This window comes from Corythoichthys intestinalis, chromosome 1 (assembly GCF_030265065.1).
Source record: "Corythoichthys intestinalis isolate RoL2023-P3 chromosome 1, ASM3026506v1, whole genome shotgun sequence".
Lineage (NCBI taxonomy): Eukaryota > Metazoa > Chordata > Actinopteri > Syngnathiformes > Syngnathidae > Corythoichthys > Corythoichthys intestinalis.
In genome coordinates, this window is record NC_080395.1 from 69,327,568 (window position 1) to 69,353,860 (window position 26,293).

Sequence of the window (26,293 nt, forward strand, 5' to 3'; positions counted from 1 at the left end):
TATTACTTTGAGATGTTTCTAACACATGAATTAAAAAATGCAAACTGGTTCATCCTAGGGTTTGAGGTTATACAGTATAGCAAATACACCTGCTATATCGCGGGCAATAGCCCGTGCATATATGAATGACTATGTTGCGACTGGGCATGTGGCGATTATGGGTTTCAAGGTATACCGTGGTATGAAAACGTCAAGGTTTCAAAACAGCAAACATTTTCCGTCATACGGTCCCTAAGGTATTAGCTATTTTTTATGTCCCAAAAATGCATGGAGAAATCCCTCGCTTGCAGCTCCAAGGCTCAACCATAGACTTCATAACCTATTGACATGACATGGGAAACGGGCCGATCCGCAGGGGCCAATTTTCAAAAACTTCAAATTCAAATATTTTCAGAACAAAAGCTGTTACCGACCTAAAACCAAAACAGGCACCTACCTTAGCCATATATGAGTCTCCATGAGCAGCGGCATCAAAAAATTCAAAGTCGTTTCCTAATAAAATCCCAATTAATTTTTTTTATACAAGTATAACAAAACTTAAAGTGGCTATAAAATTTTACACTAGATACACAAAAATCACCGAATGCAGAGATCATCACCTATATTTTCAGGATCATTAGTAATACTTAACATATATAAGTTTCTACCCAAAATACCAACTTTATTTTTCTTGTATTTACTGCATGTTTTCAACAGCTAATAAATCACTCAATTTTCACATCAGAAACTTAATAGTGGAGGAAAGCATGCGGAATCAATTATAATATATAAATATATTAAAATATTCACTGATAAATTCTATATACAATCACAACTTTTTATAGAATAGAACAGCCCTTTATTGTCATTATACAGTTGTACAATGAAATTGTGGAGCATTTCCCTTTGCAGTGCATGATAAGTTAAAATCTCAAAAGTGACTTGCAAGTATTCTTTATAGATACAGACGTAAAACAGTCTCAACTCTTGGTTAAAAGCAAAAGAAACCATGCAGGTAGCATATATTTTACGTAAATATGGCGAATGTGCGACTCGTCTTTAAGTTCACTGTGGCGCCACCTTACCATTAGTCCACAGCAAAGAGCTTTTTACGGTGAAATTATTTTAAATAAATGCTTAAATCCCTGAATTCTTTATAGATATGGATGTAAAATAGTCTCGATTCTTGGTTAGAAGCAAAAAATAAATAAATAAATAAAAACGGGCAGTTTGAATGTACTTTACTTAAATCTGTCAAAGAATAATGCTAGTCTGTTAGCTCTTTGTCATGATAAGGGGGCTGCCACAATGGCTTTTTCCGTTCTAAATTCTCGTGAAAAATGCTTGAATCACTGAATTCTTTATAGATATCGACGTAAAACTGTCTCGATTCTTTGTTAAAAGAGCGTTACGCATCTATTTCAACTATGTATGTCGAAGAATGACACCAACGTTCCCATTCTCCCATTGATTTTTTTCACGATGTTTGAAAATGCATGCATCGTACGAAAAATATAATATTTCCCTTGAATTCTCGAACAAATCACTCCTGAGACAATCCTTCCTGTTACACTATGCTGTATAGCTTCCGTAGTTCTTAAAAAATCCAAGCTTAAATCTGGCGTGGAAAGAGCGTGTGCCGTGTTCAGCTGACTATTACTAAATGAAGCTCGGCCCCCTATGGTAAGGCGTGACGCAAAGAATGACCAAGTGCCAGGTCAATAGAGTTATGAAGTCTATGGCTCAACCCTCCCCTAACGGTTATTGCTCAGTGTCAGTGAGTCAGCTGTGCTACACGATGGCTGGAGGAGGTGAAACTCCTGAACTTTTTCTCCCCATCGGAGAAAACAAAATCGCTGGTATGGGAATACAGCACTTCGGCTACAGAATAGTTACTGACGGCCGCGGCTTAGAGTAGGAGGGCCAACCGACATGTAAAACATGTTTGCGGAGGGTGGATGCCAAAGAGGCCATGCCTCCAATATGATTTCACGTTTATACCAAATTAAAGGTTAGTAAACACTGTCATGAACGTTTCCCGCCAGCTAAAAGAGTTAACTCCAGCGTATTTAGTGTGTCTTGCGGTTGTAAAGCGTAGTGTTTTTTTTTTCTCTCTGGCGACTATTTGTGTTGAGAAAGAGTGTTTGTATAATGTAAACATGATACGAGTCATACACACGTGCGTTTTATGAAACATAATTTTATTATTTTTGTTCTGATGGCAATAATGTTGAGGTGTGGCTGTGGGTATAGGCTCACCTAATGGACTGCATTTATTTAATTTTATTTAGAATATTTAATTATTTTTTAATTTCATTTTAACTTAACATCATACTTATGTTCCAATTTGTAAATATGTTTTGAAAAATAAAATTCCTATTCAATGGAATTTTTTTATTTATTTATTTTAACCCTAGATACTGTATGTCAAAGTAACACATTATAGAGCTGTAATTGCAATACCGTGATTAGAGGTGTGACAATATGTCGAAATGGTGATATATCGTGATACTTTGTATCCCAAAAGGTTATCGATATGCTCCTGCCAAGAATCGAGATATCGTTTTAAAAAGGTGTCAATGTCTAAAAAAAAACTAATTTAAAAAATTTTTTAAAAAAGGAACCAACAAGTTGCTACCAAAATCTTCCACCATAATAGTGTCTCAGTTAACTCCAAGGCTGCATTGACGGTGCTCGACACCCAATCCATTTCGACTGGGAACTAGAGCTGCAGCTATCGATTATTTAGTAGTCGATTAATCGATGAACCATTAGTTCGAATAATCGAGTAATCGGATAAGCAACATTAAAAATTAAATTACCTGAGCTGAGCCTCAAACGGTGTAAAAAATAAATAAATGAGGATTTATGTACAACAAAAGAACAATTGGCTAACTTATATCGCAAAGGTCCGCTAGTTTAAATGCTATAAAATGCTAACGTTTTCACACTGCTCTTAAGACATGGTTCAGACACATATTCCCACAAAAATAGGCTAAATATACCTAAACTAAATTACGAATGCATTAAAAAAACATTAGCTCAAACAAAAACTTAGCTCATGTTGGTCTTAACAGGGAGCACTTGGATTAAGCCATGTGAAATGAGGCAGACTAGAAGGCAGTATATCCACCCAAATCAATAAAACTAAATGCCAACACTTTAAATATAAACCATTAAAACGCCACTTAAAGACCAAATGTGAAGGTTGGCCAACCATGTTTTTGAATAATATCAATGGCTAAACAATTCTAAACATATTTTCTTTTCTTTTTTTTTTTAACGCAACCTTTCCAGATTCTTTGTTTAACCCTTAGCAACGCACTTGACAACGAAAATGCTTTTCTTCGACAATCTTCGGAAATTACGTCACACAAAGAACTGCGAGGGAAGTCCGCCATGGAACAGTATTGTTGCATTGCTTCTCTGTAAGATGCCACGGCGGTGTGTGGCGATGTATTGTTCTCAACCTAAAGAAAACTTGTATGAGTGGCCAAAGCATAGCAGAGCCCGTAAATGGACATCTTTCGTTCGCACGAGGCGAATGAATTTCACGCCATCATCGAGTAGTGTTTGCTGCTACAAACACTTCGAAGATGCCTGCTTCCTCAACCGGGCTGCTTATGATCAAGGATTTGCAAAAAAGTAAGTGTGATTTTTGGATAGATGACTGATGACTTATTCAAGGCAGAGCTGCCAACCGTTGTGGAATGAACAGTAGAAGGTATAGCGACGTTAGCCGAAAGGTAACTCAAGGCAAAACCCCGATCGTGTTGTGGAATAATCAGTGGAAGCTAGCGACGTTAGCTGAAAGGTAACTCATCCAATCCCCGATCATAGTTGTATTGAGTTCATTTTGCCTACACTTATAAATTCGTCAAAACTTTTCTTTTATCCCAGGCAATAGTAGGTGGGTTATTTACCTGACATGTTTCGGTCAATACTTCCGCCTTCGTCAGAGGGTCCGAAGGCGTAGGTGTTCGCCGAAACATGTCAGGTAAATAAAAGCTAACGTCGCTAGCTTCTACTGTTCATTCCACAACATGATCATGGATTCGTCAAAACTTTTCTTTCATCCCAGGCAATAGTAGGTGGTTTATTCACCTGACATGCTTCAAATCACAAAAATAATAACAGCCTATATCTTACCAATCTTGTAATCTCGATTGGTCTTGTCTCCATTCCATGTCATGTAGTCTGGGCACATTGTTTGGATCCTGATTAGCGTCTGACTAATACATGTACGGTCCAACATAAAATTCCAACCTCCTACTCTTCCTCCAACTCTTCAAAAACTTGGATCTGCTCACTTGCGCTCGATCTATCGCTTATATCGCTGTTTGAATCATTGTTTGAAGGGCTTTGTAGGGCGGCCGTATGGAGCGCTGCCATCGCTGTTCTCGGTGTGACGTATCACTTCCGGGTTCGTCCCCTTTCTGGCTCGAACTTCGGAAACTCGATTATTTTGTGAAATATACAGCATATAAATTATTTTTTCATGTTTTATTTGTTGGACAATGTTTAATTACTGTAATTGTGATCTTATTTGGCATTTTATGAAATTTCTTCACATTTGGTCTTTAAATTAAACGCATACTCGAAGCAGCAAAATTTAATTCGAATCTTTTTTTCTAATCGAATACATGAGTTAATCGATTAATCATTGAAGCACAACTGGGAACGTTCGTTCATTCGAAACCAGAGCATTCACATTCATTGTCCGATTTTCAGGGCATTTACAGGTCACTTGCTGTTCATTTTAGGGCATTCATTCATTCATTCATTTTCCATGCCGCTTTTCCTCACGAGGGTCGCGGAGGTGCTGGAGCCTATCCCAGCCAACTACAACTACAGGCAGTAGGCATTTACACGTCATTTCCTGTTGAGTTTGAGTCACTGCCTATTCATTTGGGTGATTCCCAGGTCACTTCCTGCTCTGTGACTTCCTGTTCTGTAACTCAAAATTGACAGGAAGTGACCCATAAAATACTACTACTAGACATGAACTCATTCCAATTCACAGCAGAAGCTTGTTTTCTGCTTATTAGTTGTTTGTAGAATATACTAGAATGATTTCCTGACCAATGTATCGATAATCGTTGTATCACCATATCGTCAGGTCATTGTTATTGTGAGCTTTGTATTGCAAATCATATCGTATCGTGAGGTACCGAGAGGTTCCCACTCCTAACCGTGATACTGTGAAACCATGATATTTTGGCAGAAGGTTATCATACCGTCAGAATATCATACCGGCACATGCCAAGTTGCGACTATGGTTGCGATCCCTCCCTTGAAAAACGGAATCGTCCCGTATTCAGAAAAAGAAAAGGTCCGCGTCCCATGTTGAGCTAGCAAGGGATGCCCATTGTCCAGTATTGTCATTAAACACGAAAATTGTGTCTGATTTGTAGAATGAATGAATGCTGGTATCTTTTCAAGAATATACAGAGAAACTTATTCCCCCGCCTCTCCTGCTTTGTCACAAAGTTTGTGCTCATTGGTCACCACTGAGCACATGAGTATACGAGTACAACGACAATACAAAATCCCGCTCATCTTATTGGTCTAGGTACCGTCGCTTGTCATGAAGATATAAAGATATAAAGCAAACACAGCAGCATGTACGATCCAAAAAATAAGTTATTAAAGTTTACATTTTTTCTTCAATATAAATGTAATCACTTTTCATTCTGCACAAAATGTTCTAACGCTCACATGTCCCATAATTAAACCTGAGTGATTAATCATGTGACGTCTATAAAGCACTGTAGAAAAAAACTTTTCCACAAGGAGCACTCAAAAGTGAGGCCTTTAATCTCTCTCCCGTAGATATTTTTGTTTTAATTTATTCATGGAAAATATTAGGGGTATCCTGATCGCATATTTTTTACATCCGAGTCCGAGTCACCTGTTTAAGAATTTGCCGATACAAAGTCCCGATCCGATACTGGAAAAAAGTTTTTTTTGTTTTGTTTTTTTAACAAAAGTTCCAAACATGTTACTGTCCCATCGTGGCGCCTTCATTGATGCGGACCGCTTGGAATGATACGACACGCAAGAGTTTGGACGGGTGTTCTTTAACTTTATTTCCCATCACTTTTCATTTTTGGTTTACACCGTGAAAACTAGAAAATGTTCACAAAATGTAACACAGCGGTGTCAATTTAACAAAAGCAAAAATAAAACATTCCATTTCCTCCTCCCACCATCTGCCTTTCAAGGGTGCTATCTTGAATCGAAGCAATTATACATCTCCACACTACAGTCTTTTTACAAACACGCAAATACAATCCAAAAAAATAAAAAACATAAATTCCCACTGCGATAATAAACCTTATTTGTTTATGAACTCACCTACGACGTGACTGCACTGCTTCTCAACAAGCGCAGCGTGCAGAAAAGTTTACACACAGGTGTGGGAAGTTTCCTCATTAAGATAAAATCAGAAGCATGAGGTCTTACACGATGAGCCTTTTCAAAATAAACGCACAGAGACGGAAGTGCCCGCAAATTTCCCACAAACCAACATGCCCTTTACGTTCATAATGTGAATTATTTTTACGCAAGAATAACATAGAAAAATGCTATTCTTTATCAAATGCGTCATTGAGTGGTCCACTCAAGCTTTGACACTCACGCTGCAGGGGACGGCCTCTTACTTACACAATGAGTTGCCACAGCACACTTATGCAAGTTGAACGATGACTGACAGATTTGTGCCTTTAATCGCAGAGTTACCAAGCTTCTCTGGCAAGATCAAAGCTAAAAACCTGTCAATCATCGTTAACTTTAAGAACCAAACACAAGCTGGACAGTTTGGACGCACTGATTTTCAGGAGGGAGGGTGGGGGCTGTATGAGTATGAAGGAGAAAAACATAAATATATTTTTTAAATTAAAAACCCGGTCCTTTTCAGAGATCCTCTTAAAAATAGCACGATCATCCCGATTTCCAATTTTTCACGTGTTCGGACCAGGTCATCCCTAGATTTCCCTAGAAAATATCTTTATTGGTTCATGTATGCTCACTAGACACTACAAGGCACTCGTTTTCTTGGAACAGGACGTCTTGACGCATTACTTCTCTGCATGTAAATTTCAAGTATGTATTTTCTTTAACAATTAAGCGGCACTTTTTAAACAACAGTGCGAAAATCCAGAAAACTACAGCGCACATAAGGTTCTAGACCAGGAGAGAAGAAAAATAGCACAGAGATGAAGGAATAATCACATTATTTAGTTATTTCATAACAATTTCACTGTGGCAATGTTGCCTCTGGCGTGCTATTAGGCAATATACAGTGTATCACAAAAGTGAGTACACCCCTCGCATTTCTGCAGATATTTATCTTTTCATGGGACAACACTGACAAAATGACACTTTGACACAATGAAAAGTATTCTGTGTGCAGCTTATATAATACAGTTAATTTATTTTCCCCTCAAAATAAGTCAAAACATAGTCATTAATATCTAAACCCCGGGCAACAAAAGTGAGTACAACCCTTAGAAACTACATCACTAAATGTAATTTGTTTGGTTCCGATGGTCTCAAGCATGTTCCATTGAAGGAAACATAAACTCCAACATGTACTGTTAAATACTGCAGCAGAGCATGATCCCCTCCCTCCAGAAACTGGGTGGCAGGGCAGTGTTCCAGCATGACAATGACCCCAAACACACCTCCAAGATGACCGCTGCTTTACTGATGAGACTGAGGGTAAAGGTGATGGACTGGCCAAGCATATTTCGAGACTTGAACCCAATAGAACATCTTTGGGGGATCCTCAAGAGGAAGGTAGAGGTGCACAAAGTGTCAAATATCCGGCAGCTCCGCTTCGTCGTCATGGAGGAGTGGAAGAGCATTCCAGTGGCAACCTGTGAAGCTCTGGTCAACTCCATGCTCAGGAGAGTAAAGGCAGTTCTGGATAATTGTGGTGGCCACACAAATTCTTGACAGTTGGCATGTTGTATGTTAATATTGACAACTTTTACTATGGGGTGTACTCGCTTTTGTTGCCAGGGGTTTAGATATTAATGGCTATATTTTGAGTTATTTCGAGGGGAAAATAAATGAACTCTATTATATAAGCTGCACACAGACTACTTTTCATAGTGTCATTTTGTCAATGTTGTCCCATGAAAAGATAAATATTTGCAGAAATGCGAGGGGTGTACTCACTTTTGTGACGCTGTAAATGGAGTAAGCCTATAACAAGTAGTATTGAAAATCTATGGTATGCCAAATTAATGTTAGCGTAAAGATACTGCTGATGGATACAAACAAGTTTATGCGAAAAAATTACACTTGTCAAGGTTTAGCTACATGTAACACAACATTTGTCGGCTATCACCTTGATAGATGAGATGAGATGTCTTCATACTCGGCCAGAGATCCATGAGCGCTAGCCCTCTTCTTCCTGTTGTGCCACTAATTAGTGCACTTTGATATGTAGAACAAGTGTTAGGTACCGGTGTCCACACTGTCAGATTATTTTTAAGTAACTTGTATACAGCTCTGTAAATTGAGATGCTGACAATCCAGCATCTCAATGGAGTTCAAGTCTGGACTTTAGACCACTCCAGAATGTGTATTTTGTTCTTCTGAAACCATTTACTTCTGTGTTTTGGACCATTGTGTTGTTGAAGCATCCATCCTCTTTTTAGCTTCAACTGTCTGACAGACGGCCTCAGGTTTTCCTGCAAAAAATCCTGATAAACGTTTGAATTCATTCTTCCAAAAATGATTGCAAGTTGTCCACGCCCTGAGGGAGCAAAAACGCCCAAAATCATGATGGTCCCTCCACCATGCTTCACGGTGGGGATGAATTGTTGTTGTTGGTGAGCTGTTCTATTTTCCTCCACACATGATGTTGTGTGTTACTCTCAAACAATTCAGTTTGTGGTTTCATCAATCCACAAAATATTTTGCCAAAACTTCTGTGGAGTGTCCAAGTGTTTTTTGCAAACATTAAGCAAGCAACAATGTTTTTCTTTAGACAGCAGTGGCTTCCTCAGTGGAGTCCTCCAATGAACACCATTCCTGGCCATAGTTTTACATATAGTTGATGCGTGCACACAGATATTGGACTGTGCCAGTGATTTCTGTATGTCTTTAGCAGACACTCTGGGGTTCTTATTTACCTCTCTGAGTAAAATCATTAACCTCATTAAAATATGAAAACCTATAAATGTTTGGGTGGTTTTAGTTAAAGCAGACACTTTTTTTTTCATCCGAACGGATCACAATTGATGGTGATTTTATGCAGAAATGTGAGAAATTCCAAAAGGTTCAGACACTTTTTCGTACCACTGTAGAAATACACAAGTCCGACATGCTACTTGGACCAGCTGAAGGCAACTGTTTGAAGGTGTCAGGTTGCTTTTTAAAGAGGTGCTATCTTTAGAAGCATACTATCACAGTTGTCAGACTTGAAGTACTGTATTTGTCAAGTCAACAAAGACAGATTTTAGTTCACACTAATTAGAAAAAAGCCCTCATTTACTTTTGCAACCTTCAATCAGAGACAGAACAAATATTAACTTTTGACAACTCATCCAGAGTGAGATAGAGCCAATGCCCTTATTGCATCTGACTGAGAGGCAGCTGGGTACACCTAGAACTCATTGGCATTTACAGGCAGTTATAATCCACATTTAAGTTTATAATTATAGACAGTGTTGTCACGGATTACTTTAAAAAGTCATTTTAATTACTGATTACACCTCAAAAAGTAATCTAATTACTTTACCGATTACTTTATTGTCAAAGTAACGAAGTTACTTTAAAAGTAACTTGTCAGTTACTTTTTACCATTTTTTTTCCTTTTGCTGCCACAACAAAAATGACAACAGAAAAATGTCATCGCATGTAATTGAATTTTTCACACAAGACTTAATCTTTGAGTTAGCGGAGTTTAATTAGAACATGGAGTTGATTTCAACCAGCATTGACTCGCGCTAGCTTAGCCACTATGAAGCCCTGAAACTGACAAATAACTGACAAACTGCACGGAATTTGTGCACCAACTCCAACGATTAATTAAACCCCCCCTAACTCCAACATTAAGGCTATTGTAAAAATTCTGAACTTCCCATTTAAAATAAAGACTTAGCCGTTAAAATGTTGTCTATAAAAGTTGTAAAGCAATAAAACAAATAACAAAAATTAATGAAATGAACAAGAATCCGACAACGTATTTAATAATGGGTCAAAATCATTTTTCGAACAGATCATGTGACTAACACCTTAAAGACTATCCTTTGCTTTGCTTAGCCAAAACTACACCTGAGGAGGCAAGATGGATATTTAGAATTTCTTTAAACCTAAGCTTTCAAACGCTACCAACAACAACAGAGTTTGAACTGAGGATTGAACACGAACAGGTTCAAGATGTATTTATATACAGTATAGGCCAAAAGTTTGGAGACACTTCAAAGGTGGATACTTTGAAGAAAGTGGAATATAAAACCCTTTTTTTTCAGTTATTTCACTTTTTTTCCGACAATCCACATGTTCATTCATAGTTTTGATGTCTTCAGTGAGAATTTACAATCGTAGTAAAAATATATGAAACGCAAAAATGATGAGGTGTGTCCAAACTTTTGACTTTTGTGTCAGATTCATCAACATGTTTTGCCACCAGCCCCATTGAAGTAAAACTCTGCCTATGGTTACAAACTGTAATTATAAAATGTACATAAAGGCTGGTTACAAACTGTAGTAGTGCTGCCTGTCTTGTACCTGTAGGCTTTGTTTCGAGTTTTGTCACGTTGTGCTGTAATGGCGTACCGCAAGCAACACATCACTTCCACACATTAATATTCATTACATTAGCTACTGTTGCTAAGGGGGGACACGCTAACGTTCGTCCCCAATAAGAAATTAATGGAAATCGTGTACGAAGGAGATGTTGACAGAGCTAAACCTACCAATTCTGTCCGAAAATGATGTCCCTGGTGCCAAATTCACTGGTAAAGATGTGGAAGAACATAAAAATGTTCAGTTTAAGAGATGACACTCAAGGGCTGAAAAACACACACACACAAAAAAGAGCCGACCTAAGCATAGCCTTAGCTTTTTTATCGACACCTTTTTCTTACGCGACTGACAATGACATTCTCCTGGTTCAACAAGCTATCCTTTACCACCACCCCTGTCTTTGTTATATATTATATCCTCTGGTTGTCCTATGTCTCTGATCGTTCTTGGGGGTAATTTAGGTTTTGTGTAGCGATCGCAAATGCTACTAAGTGACAGCCAACGAACATTTTTAATGTTTTCATTAATAACAAATCTTAATTCTATCATTTATTTACACTTCCCTCTTACTAAAGTTGTTTTTTTTTTTACAACAGAAAAGGTAACAGTGACAGTCAGATACCATTTTAATTCTTCTCAGGTCATTCATTGTTTGACAGAAGCAGTACGGCACAACGTCATGCTAAAAAATAAGTTAAAAATATAAAAATGGCTTACATCTTTGTACTCTGAAAGACCAACCCAACAAAATGTTTACTGCATGAGACAGGCGGGCTTTCTTGTGTACCGTCTTCAGAAGAGGCTTCCTCCTGGAGTGACAGCCATGCACACCAATTTGATGTGGAGTGTGGCGTATGGTCTGAGCACTAACAGGCTGACCCCCCTCCTCTTCAATCTCTGCAGCAATGCTGACAGCACTCCTGTAACAAGTCACATGACATTTTGGAGGGAAAATGTCGAGCAGTACTCAATTTGGACATTTAGGGATGTACGTTTTTACAAAGGGGTATACTCACTTTTGTTGCCAGGGTTTGAGATATTAATGGCTATATTCACTTTTCAGTCACTTTTGTGATATACTGTATGATAACAAATAAAACAGACGAATAATCTTACCTTTCTAAAAAAAGAAAGGGGGGGTGGTCTGTCAAAACAAAACAATATTCTGCACTCGGATAGCTTTCAAATCATTATGGCAAAAAATACAATCGTATGGCTTTAAACTTTTTAGGCCAAGACTTTGTTCCCATTTTGATGGGTTCTGATCGGCACAAGAAGAAAAAATGCTTTTAAATAATTTTTTTCAATTATTTCAGAGTCAAGTACAAAAGATAGCTTTCAAATGACATACGCTATGCTTTGTGATTTTTAAAATATTCCATTCATCACTAATTTTAAATACTAGTATATTTTTATATAATTAGTTAAATTTGTAATTTTTCTTTATTTTCATGATAATATCGCAAATTGGCAACAGTTTATGACGCAATATATCTTCCACTAAAATTTGTTATCGCAACAGGCCTATGTGACGTCGTCGTTGAGCGCACTGCCTGCACTTTGCCGGAGCTAGTACTGGCAACCAGCTATGGGGAAAGTTTTTTCAAAAAAATATATTTGCATTTATTCATGTGCTTTCAAGAAACACGGGTTAAAATATCCAAGATTTTGACATGTATTTTGGACATCCACAAATATATCCGTAATCTCTGGCAAAATTAAATGTGTGTTTCTGCACAGTGTATGTAAACTCCAGCTTCAACTGTATGTACGCAGATGTGGATTGAGTAGCGAAAAATTATACTCAAATAAGAGTAATGTTACCTCAAAAAATAATACTTAAGTGAAATTCGTCATCCAAAAAAATGACTCAAGTATAAAAGTATTCAATGAAAATACTCATGAAATGAGTAACGTTGTGAGTAGCATTGTGAGTAACTGCTTATAGTGTCATTTTTTTTTTTTTTAAACATTTGTATATTTTTTTCCTAGCACAACATCATCTACTGTATATGTACAGTTATTATTAGACTGTACTGTAACCAATTACGTGACCATATTGGGCCAAAAGACTACACAAAATCATTGAATTCCGAATAGAAAAAATCTACAGAAATGAAACATCACCTGTCCAAAGAGCATGAGTGCCCTCTAGTGAAGAAAAAACATTTTTCGAACGATCATATTTCCAGTTTTTCGCGGCTCAGTGGTAGAGTAGTCATTCCCCAACCCAGAGGCTGTGGGCTCGAGTCCCCGCCCTGGTGACACCGCCCAAGCATCCCTGACCAAGATACTGAACTCCACGTTGCCCCCAAAGCTGTGTCATAGACTTAAAAAATCTATTGACCTGACACTTCGTCATTCTTTGCGTCACTCCTTATTAGAGGGGGCCGAGCTTCATTTAGTAATAGCTGAAGACGCCACACGCGCATGCCGGATTTAAGCTTGGATTTACCTACGATTGGATTTTAATATGAAAGCTGTACCGCATACAAACAGGAAGGTTTGTCTCAGGAGTGATTTTTTTGATGATTCAAGGTGAATATTATATTTTTCGTGCCATACATGCGTGATTGTAGCATTTATTCGCAGTTTCTTCTTTGTTTACACATGGAGGCTAATTTTCGTAACTGACTAGCCTCATAGTTTACTTTTATCCAAGAATCGAGACTGTTTTACGTCCATATTTATGAAAAATTCGGGGATTTAAGCATTTATTCACAAGAATTTTCGCCAGGAAAGCTACTTTTACGCCAGGCGGCCGCTAGCCTCATTCGCTAACATGGTAGCATGGTACATCGTCAATAATCGTAAAATAAACCCTAACTGTCCGGTATCTTAGCTTTTAACCAAGAATCGAGACGGTTTTTGTTATGTACTTCCCTGATCTAAGTACATGTAAGGCCGAGACGTGAATGGAACAACACTTCTTTATTCAGTGTGCTTCTCATCATATATGTCACAGAGAAATAACAGAGATTCCTTTTTATACTGTAATACCACACCCACAGGAAGTGCACACTATGGCAACAGCAGTGTGACATAAATATGTCACATCTCCTCCCCCCTTACATAACATGTCCCAGAAATACACACAAAAATACCTCCTGTTTTCCCCTCATTACTTATTACTTATAAATCCAATCTATCAGGCGGTCGCCTGTCGCGTGCAGGATAACGACGTTCAACAGTCACTTCCGATTTCCCATTTGTGGAAACAGGTTCCGATACCGTTTCAGGTTCCGTTTGTGCATTGGTTGAATTAGACACAATTACAGCAGGATTGTTTGGGTTTGACACATCCGGTAAGCTAGACATTTCTGGTATTTTTGGCACATCCGGTAAGCTAGACATTTCTGCTATAATTACACTGCTAGCATCATCACAATCAATAGACAGTTCTGGAGTAGTGTCTGATGTTCCCAACAATTGATCCGCATGGCGACGCCAAACACCATCAGGCCCGGTTTGAGCAATGATGGTGGCAGGGGCCCACTTTTCCTTACTCTGGTAACTCCGGGCCATAAAAGAGTCACCAGGTGCAAAAACTCGGTTCTTGGAATGCAGGTCTCTGTACTTGACTTGCTTCCGTTGATCCATTTGAACAATCTCACTCAGGGTTGGTGGTTTCAGAAGATCCATGCCAGTTCGTATCTCTCGAGAAAACATGAGGCTCGCTGGCGATACTTTGGTAGTTGCATGCACAGATGTTCGGTATTTGAGGAGAAATTCGTGTAGTCTCTGATGGAGTGTACTTTGCCCTTGTGATGCTTTGAGAGCATGTTTGAGGGTCTGCACAAACCTCTCTGCCAGGCCGTTGGTTGCCGGGTGATAGGGAGCCGACTTAATGTGTTGAACCCCATTGGCTTGCAGGAATTTAACCATTTCTTTTGACACAAATTGGGGGCCATTGTCTGAGACGAGTTGTGCAGGGGCTCCGAAACGACTAAACATCTCCCCTAACTTCTCAATTGCCTTTTCCGATGTGGTTGATTTCATGATAGCTACCTCTGGCCACTTACTATGGGCATCGATAGCAACCAGAAACATTCGATTTTCAAAAGGCCCCGCAAAGTCAATATGAATGCGGTCCCAAGGGTCCTGAGGAAAATCCCAAGGATGAAGTGGGGCTGCAGGTGGATTGTTGCGAATCTTCTGGCAAGATGAACAACTTTTTACCGTCTCTTCGATCTGTTTATCTAATCCTGGCCACCAAAAATAACTTCTCGCCATTTCTTTCATTTTAACAATACCACTGTGAACTGCATGCGGTTGCACAAGCATTTTAGCACGCAATGACTGTGGCACAATCACTCTCCTCCCCCACAGCAAACAACCGGATTGAACAGAAAGTTCCCACCTCCTATCCAAAAAAGGTTTGAGAGCGGTGTTCTCACACTTGGTTTGTCCTTTAATTACCATGTCCATGACGACTGACAGGTCGGGGTCGTTCCGAGTTGCACATTTTACTAAATTGGTGCATGTTCAACATTTCGGAAATAGAATATGTCCACTGAGGTAGGTTCATGTTTTGTGACAGGAAGCGGCAACCTCGAAAGTCCATCAGCATTGCAATGCAAATCAGATTTACGATACTTGATGTCGTATGAGTGAGCTGATAACAACAAAGCCCACCTCTGAAGACGTGCAGCAGCCAGTGAAGGGATTCCTGTATGAGGTCCCAAAATCGTTGTCAGTGGTCTGTGATCCGTTAACAGAGTAAACTTCCTTCCATACAAATATTCTGATGAAATCAGGGCGTTTTTCGCATTTCGAAAAGCTTTGTTACACTCATTCGTCCATTTCCATTTTACATCTTTGCACAACAGCTCATGCAATGTTTTAAGAAGTGATGCCAAATTGGGAATAAACCGTCCATAATAGTTCAATAGACCTAAAAAAGATCTAAGCTGACTCACATTTTCTGGGGCGGGTGCATCCACAATTGCCTTTGTCTTTGATGGAGCCTTGTGTAGTGGCAATCCACTCAAAATTTGATCCATAGCCCGTTGAAACAGAGCAGGAGCATATGTGATGCCAAAAGGTAATCTGCAATATCTGAAAAGTCCCTTGTGCCTGTTAATTGTCAGCCACTCTCGTGATTCTTCATCCACATGCATCTGCAGATAAGCTTGGTTGAGATCAATTTTGCTGAATTTTTGACCACCGCTCAGACCTGCAAACAAATCATTGATCAATGGAAGTGGGTACTGCTCCACACAAAGCACTGGATTCAAAGTCACTTTAAAATCGCCACATGTGCGAATTCCGCCATTCTTTTTCGGAACCGGCACAATTGGTGTCGCCCATTCGCTGGTGGTGACTGGTTCCAAAAACCCACTTTTGACCAACGCATCCAGGTCAGCCTCGACTTTGTCACGAATAGCATACGGCACTGTCCTAGCCTTCATAAACACAGGTTTGCTTCCTGGTTTAATGTGCAATTTCACTGTAATGTCCTCCATGCTGCCCAATTCCTCACGGAAAACCTCTTCATTCTTGTCCAGTATGACTTGTAGTTGTGAAGAACCGTCTGACAGCTGCCGAACTTCTAGCCAATTTACACGAAGTGCATTAATCCACAGTCGTCCCATTATGGAAGCAAAATTCCCTTTTGTGACATACACTGGAAGTTTAGCAGTTTGATCCTTGCATTGCACAGTAATGTCAGTCATTCCTTTCATGTGCACTTTGTGTCCAGTGTACGCTTTGAACACTGTGTCTGACGGTCTTAATGGAAGGTGTCTCAAACACTGTTTATAGAGATGGTAAGACACAAGCGATGCCTGTGATCCAGTATCTATTTGCATTTTGACTGGGTGACCCTCTAACTTTGGTGTGACCCAGTAACACCCTGACTTCCCGTCCACGCTCATTACATGCACGGTGTGCACGTCACTTTCATCTTCGGAAGTATAGGCACTCTCTACCGCTTTGACATATTTCTTTGTTTTCTTCTTGTCATTCATTTCCTTATCTGTCTGTGCTTGTTTTTTTCCGACAGGCACGCTCAACATGACCCTTCTTCCCACAATGATGACAGTTCATTTCTTTGCACCAGCAGGTGGAGGGAAGGTGCCCTGTTTTACCGCACCTAAAACAGGGACCAGCAACATTGCTTTGGGTACTTGCCACTTGGTGTATTCTGCTCGTAATGTTCAGTTGTTGAGCCTCCTTTGAAGCCATTTCCATAGCCACGCTTACATCAAAGGCTTCCTTTAATGTCAGTCCACTTTCTGAGAGTAACTTCTTTTGTGTTGCTTCGTTTCTCAGTCCACATACCAATCTGTCTCTTAATGTGTCTTCTAAAACATCACCAAACTCAAAATGTTCAGCCAGCTTCCGCAGCGCCGCTACGAACATAGTGACAGATTCCCCCTCTTCCTGATTTCTCCTGTGAAATCGGAATCTCTCTGCTATCACAAGGGGCTTGGGTGAAAAATATCCATTAAGAGTTTCCACGATTTCCCTGTACGTTTTACTACCAGGTTTATCGGGTTGAAGCAAGTTTCTCAGTAAATTGAAAGTCTTTGGCCCAATAACGCTCAAAAACGTGGGCACCACTTTCTCTTCCGCTATTTCGTTAGCTTCCACGAAATAGCCGAACCGCTCTGTGTACAAGCTCCACTGTTCCACAAGCTCATCAAAAAGACCAACAGAGCCGATAACTCCCGCCATAGCGCCTGGTTATACAGCACCTTCAAGCTCCTTTTGAAAACTCCGCTCGTCCTCCCCACGAAGTCACGACGTGGAAGCTGAGGTCGGCGCCGTCTGTCCCCAGGAGCACCGCGACCCGCAGTAAACTCCAAAAACAGCACGTCCAAGCTGACGCAGGTCCAGACGTCCTCGTCGCCACTTTTGTTATGTACTTCCCTGATCTAAGTACATGTAAGGCCGAGACTTGAATGGAACAACATTTCTTTATTCAGTGTGCTTCTCATCATATATGTCACAGAGACATAACAGAGATTCCTTTTTATACTGTAATACCACACCCACAGGAAGTGCACACTATGGCAACAGCAGTGTGACATAAATATGTCACAGTTTTACGTTCATATCTATGAAGAATTCCGGGATTTAAGCATTTGTTCACAAGAATTTTTGCCAGAAAAACTCCTTTTATGCCAGGCGGCCGCTAGCCTCATTCGCTAAAATACTAGCTTCGTCAATATACGTAAAATAAACCCTGACTGTACAATATCTTTGCTTTTAACCAAGAATCGAGACTGTTTTACATCCATATCTATGAAGAATTCGGGGATTTAAGCATTTATTGTAAATAATTTTATGCCAAAAAAGCTCCTTTTATGCCAGGCGGCCGCTAGCCTCAATCGCTAACAGTATATAGTGTATAATCATGATTAAGGGGTATTCTATTCTATAGTAAGTTGTGATTGTATATAGAATTTATTAATTATCTATTTACATATTATTCATGATTGATTCTGCATGTTTTCCTCAAGTATTAAGTTTCTGATGTTAAATTGAGTGATTTATTAGCTGTTGAAAACTTGCAGTAAATTTAAAAAAAAAAAAAAAGTTGCTATTTTGGTCAAAAACCTTTATGATATGTTAAATATTGCTATTGATCCTGAAAATATAGGTGATTATGTCTGCATTTGGTGATTTTTGTGCATCTAGTGTAAAATCTGAGACTTTTATAGCCATTTTAAGTTGTGTTATACTTTTATAATTAATTGGGATTTTATAAGGGAAAGACTTTGAATTTTTTTGATGCCGCTGCTCATAGAGACTCATATATGGCTAAGGTAGGTGCCTGTTTTGGTTTTAGGTCGGTAGCAGCTTTGGTTTTGTAAATATTTGAATTCGAAGTTTTTGAAAATAGGCCCCCTACGAATCGGCCGTTTCCTGTGTCATGTCAATAGGTTATGAAGTCTATGGCTGTGTCTTCAGTAGGTAACTGAGTATATAGTGTCAAAGCACTCCGAGTGCCTTAATAGTGGAAAGGCACGATACAAGTCCATTTACCAATGTCCTATTGTTGTAGCTTCTAAATGTTTAAAGTGCTGTTGAACATGATTTATTGATGATTGCAGCAAGTAAGAGTTGTTGGTCAATTTTCAGAGTTCATGCATGTCAAAACAAACATATTAAAATACAGTCATCTTTCTTGTGTTTTAGTGGACAATTTGCCATTGTGAAGCAATGCACAGAGAAAAATACAGGAAAGGAATTTGCTGCTAAGTTTATAAAAAAGCGTCAAAGTATTGCCAGTTCTCGGGGAGTTCGGCTGGAGGAGATACAGCGGGAAGTGCAGATTCTACAGGAGATTCAGCACCAGAATATTGTCACTCTACACGATGTCTATGAGAACCGCACTGATGTGGTTCTCATCCTGGAGTTGTGAGTGCCTAGTTTGGTTCCTATTACTAGTAATGGTAATGTGTCCATTGTTGTTCCACTTCCTCATCACGATGCCTTATAAACAGCTTTCCTTTCCACTAAAAATAACATGCTTTATCACTATTATCTTTACAGATATTTCAGATGCTCACAATACAATTTATCCTAAGAAAAAATGTTTTATAAACATAAGAAATACTTGTACAGCGGTATGAATAAGTATCTGAACCTTTTGGAATTTCTCACATTTCTGCATAAAATCACCAGTTTTACATATAGATGATGTGCGCACAGAGATATTGGACTGTGCCATCGATTTCTGTAAGTCTTGAGCAGACACACTAGGGTTCTTTTTTTACCTCTCTGAGTATTCTGCGCTGAACTCTTGGAGTCATCTTTGGTGGACGGCCACTCTTTGGGAGAGAAGAAACAGTGCCATTTGTAGACAACTTCTCTGACTGTGAAATGATGAACATGCAGACTTTTAGAGATGGTTATTTATCCTTAACCAGCTTTATACAAAACAACAATTCTTGATCGCAGGTCTTCAGACAGCTCTTTTGACCGAGCCATGATGCATATCAGACAATGCTTCTCATCAAGACAATTCTTACCAGGTGTGTGTTTCGTAGTTGGCAGGGCAGCTTTAAATGACTTATCAGTGATTGGGCACACACCTGACTTTAATTGTTTGGTAAAAATTGGTTTCAATTGCTCTTTAAGTCTCCTTAGGCAGAGGGTTCACTTATTTTTCCCCCTTCTGTCATTGCTTGCATTCTATCCCCATTAAAATATGAAAACCTATGAATATTTGGGTGGTTTAAGCGAAAGCAGACACTGTTTTTTCATCCGTGTGATTTTGACAAAGATCACATTTGATGGTGATTTTATGCAGAAATGTAAGAAATTCCAAAAGGTTCACACACTTTTTCATACCACTACACATTAACTACATGTGATTTAGGAAATTTCCACTTCCTCCCTATGGATGCGTCATGGTTGATAATCTGCTATCAAAAAATTATACAATCATCATCATCATAATCATAAATGATTCTTCTAAATTGAGCTAAATGCTAAACGTCCGCATTTCAGGGTCTCTGGGGGTGAGCTGTTCGACTTCTTGGCCCAGAAAGAGTCTCTCAGTGAAAACGAAGCAACCCAATTCATCAAGCAAATCCTTGAGGGGGTGAACTACCTCCACTCCAAAAAAATTGCCCACTTCGATCTTAAGGTACAGTATATAAATTTTGTAGCCACGTGATATTATTTAACTACTGTCTTGAGAAAATGATTTTAGGAGGCAAAAATTAGGTTGAAATACTTTACAGATTGCTCAATGAAAAAAAAAATATTGGGGAGCAGGAGTAAATGGACATTTTGACAGCAGATTAAAATAGAATGGGCGGTATTTGCATAGATAGCACCTCGGCAAAAAAATGCAACACAACATGTTTTTGTGCCAGCGCAGAGCATTTGTATGTGTTTTAGACTTAGCTTTATTTGTCTGCACCGATATATACTTGTGCAGTAAGGGTTTGTTTGTCCTTCTAGAAGGGACAGTGCACTCTTGAAAGGGGAAGTTTAGAATGTTTGACATCAGGCTTAATCTTTGAGTTAGCGGGATTTAATTAGTCAATAAAATTCCATGCAGTTAGTTATTTATCAGTTTCAGGGCTCCGGAGTGGCATTGTTAGCACTGCTTAGACACTCACTCTGCCCTGTCATACCTTTATCTTTCCTGCCTTCTCTCTTCCTGTCCTATTTGTTGGTAGAAGGATCCCCTCCTCACATGTTGCTCCATTTTTAAATGAAGTTGGAAACTTCACCGAAACGTTTCCAGTACACTCCTCCTGTGTAAAGCATATTGATGTCCGTGGTCTTCTGGAAAACGTCTTGTGCACGTTCTTAAGAATTCCATCAAATTCAGACTTACAGTGGGGCAAATAAGTATTTAGTCAACCACTAATTGTGCAAGTTCCCCCGCTTGAAAATATTAGAGAGGCTTGTAATTGTCAACATGGGTAAACCTCAACCATGAGAGACAGAACGTGGAAGAAAACCCAAAAAATCACATTGTTTGATTTTTAAAGAATTTATTTGCAAATCATGGTGGAGAATAAGTATTTGGTCAATACCAAAAGTTCATCTCAATACTTTGTTGTGTACCCTTTGTTGGCAATAACGGAGGCCAAACGTTTTCTGTAACTCTTCACAAGCTTTTCACACACTGTTGCTGGTATTTTGGCCCATTCCTCCATGCAGATATCCTCTAGAGCAGGGGTCGGCAACCTATGACACGCGTGTCAGCACTGGCACGCGAAGGGTTAACCAGTGACACGCGAGGGCATGGCAAAAAAAAAAAAAAAAATGCGTGTTATGTTCATTGTCGGTTGTAGCTTTATCACTTGCTCAAGTGCCCCATCTTGTGGCCGTTTTATTTATTGGTTCTAAAACAGTAGAAGAAAAATGCAAATAGGAAGTTCTTCAAATGGGATTCATTGTGTTACATGGCAGCTCCACTCTCACAACTTGAGTGGCATTTGTGTTCTTTAGAGCAACGTCTGTGAGTATTTTGTTGTCAAATTGAGAATTACACTCTTTATATTGTCTTTAGGTTGCATGTTTGAGGGGAAAAGTGTTTGATATTTCTAATTAAGAACTACTGAATACAGGCTAATTGTGTTTGCATATATGGATGGCATTTTTGTTATTTGCAGCATTGTTGCTGATTGCATGTATTTTTTCATTGTTTTAGTTTCATAAAAAAGAAAAGAGACACATAAAGGATTACTGAAAACATCCGGAGTGTGAACCTTTTCATGTTTAGCTGTTTGGATAGCGGAAGCGAGCCCATTTACAATGTGCCTTTTTACCGGAAATTAAGGCATTTTCAGTTGCGCGCCCTGTTATTTAGGGGCTTTACGGGACCGCCCCTCTCACCCATTCTGCCTGTAGCGTTATATGCGAGCAATAATTGATTTTGAGCACACCTCCAGCTCTTCCCCTATTTCTCGACTCCTGCGCTTGTCGGATTTTTTTTCTCTGCGCGTTTAATTCAGCCCACGCTACTAACATGTCACGAAGCCGACCAATCAGAGAGCTGGCGGAAGTACACTGTGTTACCAATTGCACTTTTTGGTAATTGCAACTCTGCACCGTAGGGTGTAGTGGACAGGCGATTAACGTGGCTTATTGTCGTCGATTCGCCCGGTGCTTATTACTTCAGAGAGGTGGTGATGTGTATAAAAACACAGTGACACGTTGGATGGTATTTTGCTGGAGACTTTTATTAACAAAACTAAAACCAGCATGGGACACAGCCACTTTTCATGGCGCTCTTCGCACAACTCTCTCTCAACACCTTGCTCCCTGCCTCTCTTTTTCTTACGCTTAACTAGTAAGCTGGTCATACTGTAGGGGACAGCGGCCCCTTGGGGGTGCCGGTAACAACTGGTTGGCTGGTTACTTCCGCTTGCTCTGTGCATTATGCCTCGGGAGTGTTGTGTGTGTGTCGCATAACAAGTGTCAAACGCAACTACGAGGCGAAACATGAAATTCATGTTGAACAGGGCCAGGGATCACATTAAGGTAGTCATCTTTTGTATTTGTTATATAAAATCTAAAATTGTGCATAGAATTCACTGTTAGTGAAAAAGACAAAGTAGTCGCCTGACTTTGAAGGTTAAAACAGCCCGCTCTGTACTGTGAGAGACCTGCACTGAGAATCACGCTTGTTCCCCTTTTCTTGCTGGGTTGTGTGTGTGTGATATGTTTACATAAGATGATGCTCAAGTTTTGATATTTTCTAAAATATACTTTTATTTTTTAGTTATTTGTTAAAGAAGAATGGTAGTTGTAAGATTTCAACGTATGTTCATGTTGTTTTCTTTGGAGTAAAATTACAGCTCTGTTGGATATAAAAATTCGGATGTGCGTCATTAATCTTGGTGTGGCACACTGATTGACAAGAAAATTTAAAAGTGGCACGCCACACCAAAAAGGTTGCTGACCCCTGCTCTAGAGCAGTGATGTTTTGGGGCTGTCGTTGGGCAACACGGACTTTCAACTCCCTCCTCACCCCGTGGCGTCAAAATGATTAATAATGGTGAGCAAAAATCCCAGAACCACACAGGGGGACCTAGTGAATGACCTACAGAGAGCTGGGACCACAGCAACAAAGGCACTATCAGTAACACAATGCACCGCCAGGGACTCAAATCCTGCACTGCCAGACGTGTCCCCCTGCTGAAGCCAGTACACGTTCAGGCCCGTCTGCGGTTCGCCATAGAGCATTTGGAAGATCCAGAGGAGGACTGGGAGAATGTGTTATGGTCAGATGAAACCAAAATAGAACTTTTTGGTAGAAACACAGGTTCTCGTGTTTGAAGGAAAAAGAATACTGAATTGCACCATACCCACTGTGAAGCATGGGGGTGGAAACATCATGCTTTGGGGCTGTTTTTCTGCAAAGGGACCAGGACAACTGATCTGTGTAAAGGAAAGAATGAATGGGGCCATGTATCTAGAGATTTTGAGTGAAAATCTCCTTCCATCAGCAAGGGCATTGGAGATGAGACGTGGCTGGGTCTTGCAGCATGACAATGATCCCAAACACACAGCCAGGGCAACAAAGGAGTGGCTTCGTAAGAAGCATTTAAAGGTCCTGGAGTGGCCTAGCCAGTCGCCAGATCTCAACTCCATAGAAAATCTGTGGAGGGAGTTGAAAGTCGGTGTTGCCGGACGACAGCCCCAAAACATCACTGCTCTAGAGGAGATCTGCATGGAGGAATGGGACAAAATACCCACAACAGTGTGTGAAAAGCTTGTGAAGAGTTACAGAAAACGTTTGGCCTCCGTTATTGCCAACAAATGGTACATAACAAAGTATTGAGATGAACTTTTGGTATTGACCAAATACTTATTTTCCACAATGATTTGCAAATAAATTCTTTAAATATCAAACAATGTGATTTTCTGTTTTTTTTTTCCCACATTCTGTCTCTCATGGTTGAGGTTTACCCATGTTGACAATTACAGGCCTCTCTAATATTTTCAAGTGGGAGAACTTGCACAATTAGTGGTTGACTAAATACTTATTTGCCCCACTGTATCTCTAATTTGGTTTACTGTGACGGTAACTTAGTTGTTGGCTCTTTTAGAAACTCCCTCCTAAATTGTCTATGCACTTCAACTACATTTTCATACAGTACTCCAAGTAGAATTTCTGAATTAATTTCCTTTCTTCACAGTGTGGCTGCTGTCATCAATATATACAGTGCACATTACAATTTAGTTCATCCTCTTGGAAATTAATATTTCAATCAACATCGAATTTAATCCAAAACCAGATTTTACAATTTCACCCCGCACTTTTCTGTATATTCCTCACCTTTGTATTTCCATTGAAGCCATCGGTTCCAAAAAGATTGATCTTGGTCTCATCGCTGCAGAGAATAGAATTGCTGTTCCTCGACTGGTATATGGGAATAAATCTAGTAATGATTTGTCCACTGGCAGGAAGAAAGTCAAATTCTAATTTTCAGCCCATGGATAGGCAGCAAATCCGAGGAGAACTAGATAAACACATTTACACGAAAAATTGTCAACAAATTCAAGGTCTTTACCCACCTTCCACAGTGCCTAAAAACATAAGTGCGCTGTATTGTGTGATGAGAAACAGCTTTCTGAAGCCAACTGCAAAGAGCTTTTCTGAAGCACTTTTTAAACTGACATGCAATGATTTGTTCTTCTACAGCCTGAAAACATAATGCTGCTTGATAAGAATGTACCAATGCCAAGGATTAAGCTCATTGATTTCGGTCTTGCCCACAAAATTGAAGCCGGAGTGGAATTCAAAAACATCTTTGGAACCCCTGAGTTTGTTGGTAAGACTGATGCTCTGCGCAGTAGTTTTTAACCGAATATTTCTGCTACATATTTCTACGTGGAGGCATAGGTAGAGTTTTGACTTTTGTGGGAGGAGGTGGGTAAAACATGCTGATGACCCAGAAACGCAGTGTCAGCAATAGACTATATATGTATGGCGGAAAACACAGACAAGACTGAAAAAGCAGTTTCTGCTCTTGCACTCCTCTCTAAAATGAGTTGCTGTGTTTTAAGCCAAAAAAACCTGTTGTGTTTGATAGAACAATACTATGTCTATATGCTACCATAGCAGATTCATGGCGCATTAAGCCCCCAAAATATTTTTAATTTGTCCGTTTTACCCTGAAAACCCCCGTTTACAGATGTCGCGCAACCACTTTTTTTTAAACCCAGCCATAAAACTAAAGTAATTAATTATATATATTATTCAAAATGTCATTTTTAGCTTAGAAGCATTAATTGATGTCTCATATTTTGTTTAAAAAAGGACTTAAAAAAATTATTCACTTGCATATTTTAAACTTTTAAACAAATGACGTCACAATGAAAAAAATGGCGTCTGTACAAACGTCACGGATATCTACCTCAAAACTATCGCTTAATTGTATTTTGTTACTGTCGCATTTTCTCCGATATATTAGACAAATCATCGATCCCCAAAAAAATTTAATCTAGAAAATCTAGACCACTCCTTGATGCCTGCGATTTCTGCATCGCGACCATTGTTATATTGCCATGTTTCACCCATAAAATCCACCAAAAAGCTAGCTGTGGGCATTCACAACTGTGTCTTGACACTCAGTGATACATGCTACAAGGAGTTTTTGGATCCAAACAAGGTAAGTATGTAATAATATCTCGTTAAAGTCATGGCGTCTGTATTTTTGCTCTCGCGTGCTCTCGCCTCCAGATAGGGTTTTGCTGTTTAAAAAACTTTTTTTTTTTTTTTTTTAAATGCCCTAATTTGGCCAAATTTCAAAATTGTCCTATATGCATGTGTGATACATCATTCGAAAGCTTAAAATCTCAATTTTCTAGGGGAAGAAAATTTTTGAACAGGAGGGCATTTAAAAAATAAATAAATAAACAGCAAAACTGTTATGGTGTGCTGGGAATTGGCCCCTAAAGCAGACAAGTGAGATGGCAGTAATTATTTACAATAGTTTATTGTCAGGTGCGCGCAGATGATCACTAGCCTGGTACACCAGACTCAACGCTGTTCCAGCTATTGAGTCTGGCCACCATTCCCACGGAAACAATTTCCAGGGCGGAGCAAGCCACAGCAAACAGACAG

The 26,293-nt window shown here is 39.4% G+C and overlaps 2 protein-coding genes across 3 annotated transcripts in view; one reads left to right on the top strand and one right to left on the bottom strand.

Moving 5' to 3' along the window:
* The window catches only part of dapk2a (death-associated protein kinase 2a), a 37,531-nt gene that overhangs the window by 455 nt on the left and 10,783 nt on the right, over positions 1-26,293 (top strand). The window contains exons 2-4 of one of the 2 annotated variants that reach the window (XM_057829450.1): positions 18,889-19,110; positions 20,206-20,344; positions 24,869-24,998. In XM_057829450.1, the coding sequence (XP_057685433.1) occupies positions 18,889-19,110; positions 20,206-20,344; positions 24,869-24,998 (491 nt within the window). The remainder of the gene's footprint in view (positions 1-18,888; positions 19,111-20,205; positions 20,345-24,868; positions 24,999-26,293) is intronic. The other variant, XM_057829534.1, reaches the window with a different exon arrangement.
* Positions 11,624-17,676, bottom strand: LOC130911628 (uncharacterized protein K02A2.6-like). The gene is made up of 2 exons (XM_057829329.1): positions 15,663-17,676; positions 11,624-11,663 (listed from the first exon to the last, which is right to left on the bottom strand). The coding sequence occupies exons 1-2, from the start codon at positions 16,758-16,760 to the stop codon at positions 11,634-11,636; spliced, it is 1,128 nt and encodes a 375-aa protein (XP_057685312.1). The 5' UTR covers positions 16,761-17,676; the 3' UTR covers positions 11,624-11,633.

Coding starts and splice junctions, on each gene's coding strand:
- LOC130911628 (XM_057829329.1), bottom strand. CDS start 16,760: ATGTTGAGCGTGCCTGTCGGAAAAAAACAAGCACAGACAGATAAGGAA. Junction 11,664..15,662: donor ATGCACCCGCCCCAGAAAAT/GTGAGTCAGCTT, acceptor GACTTGTTACAG/GAGTGCTGTCAGCATTGCTG.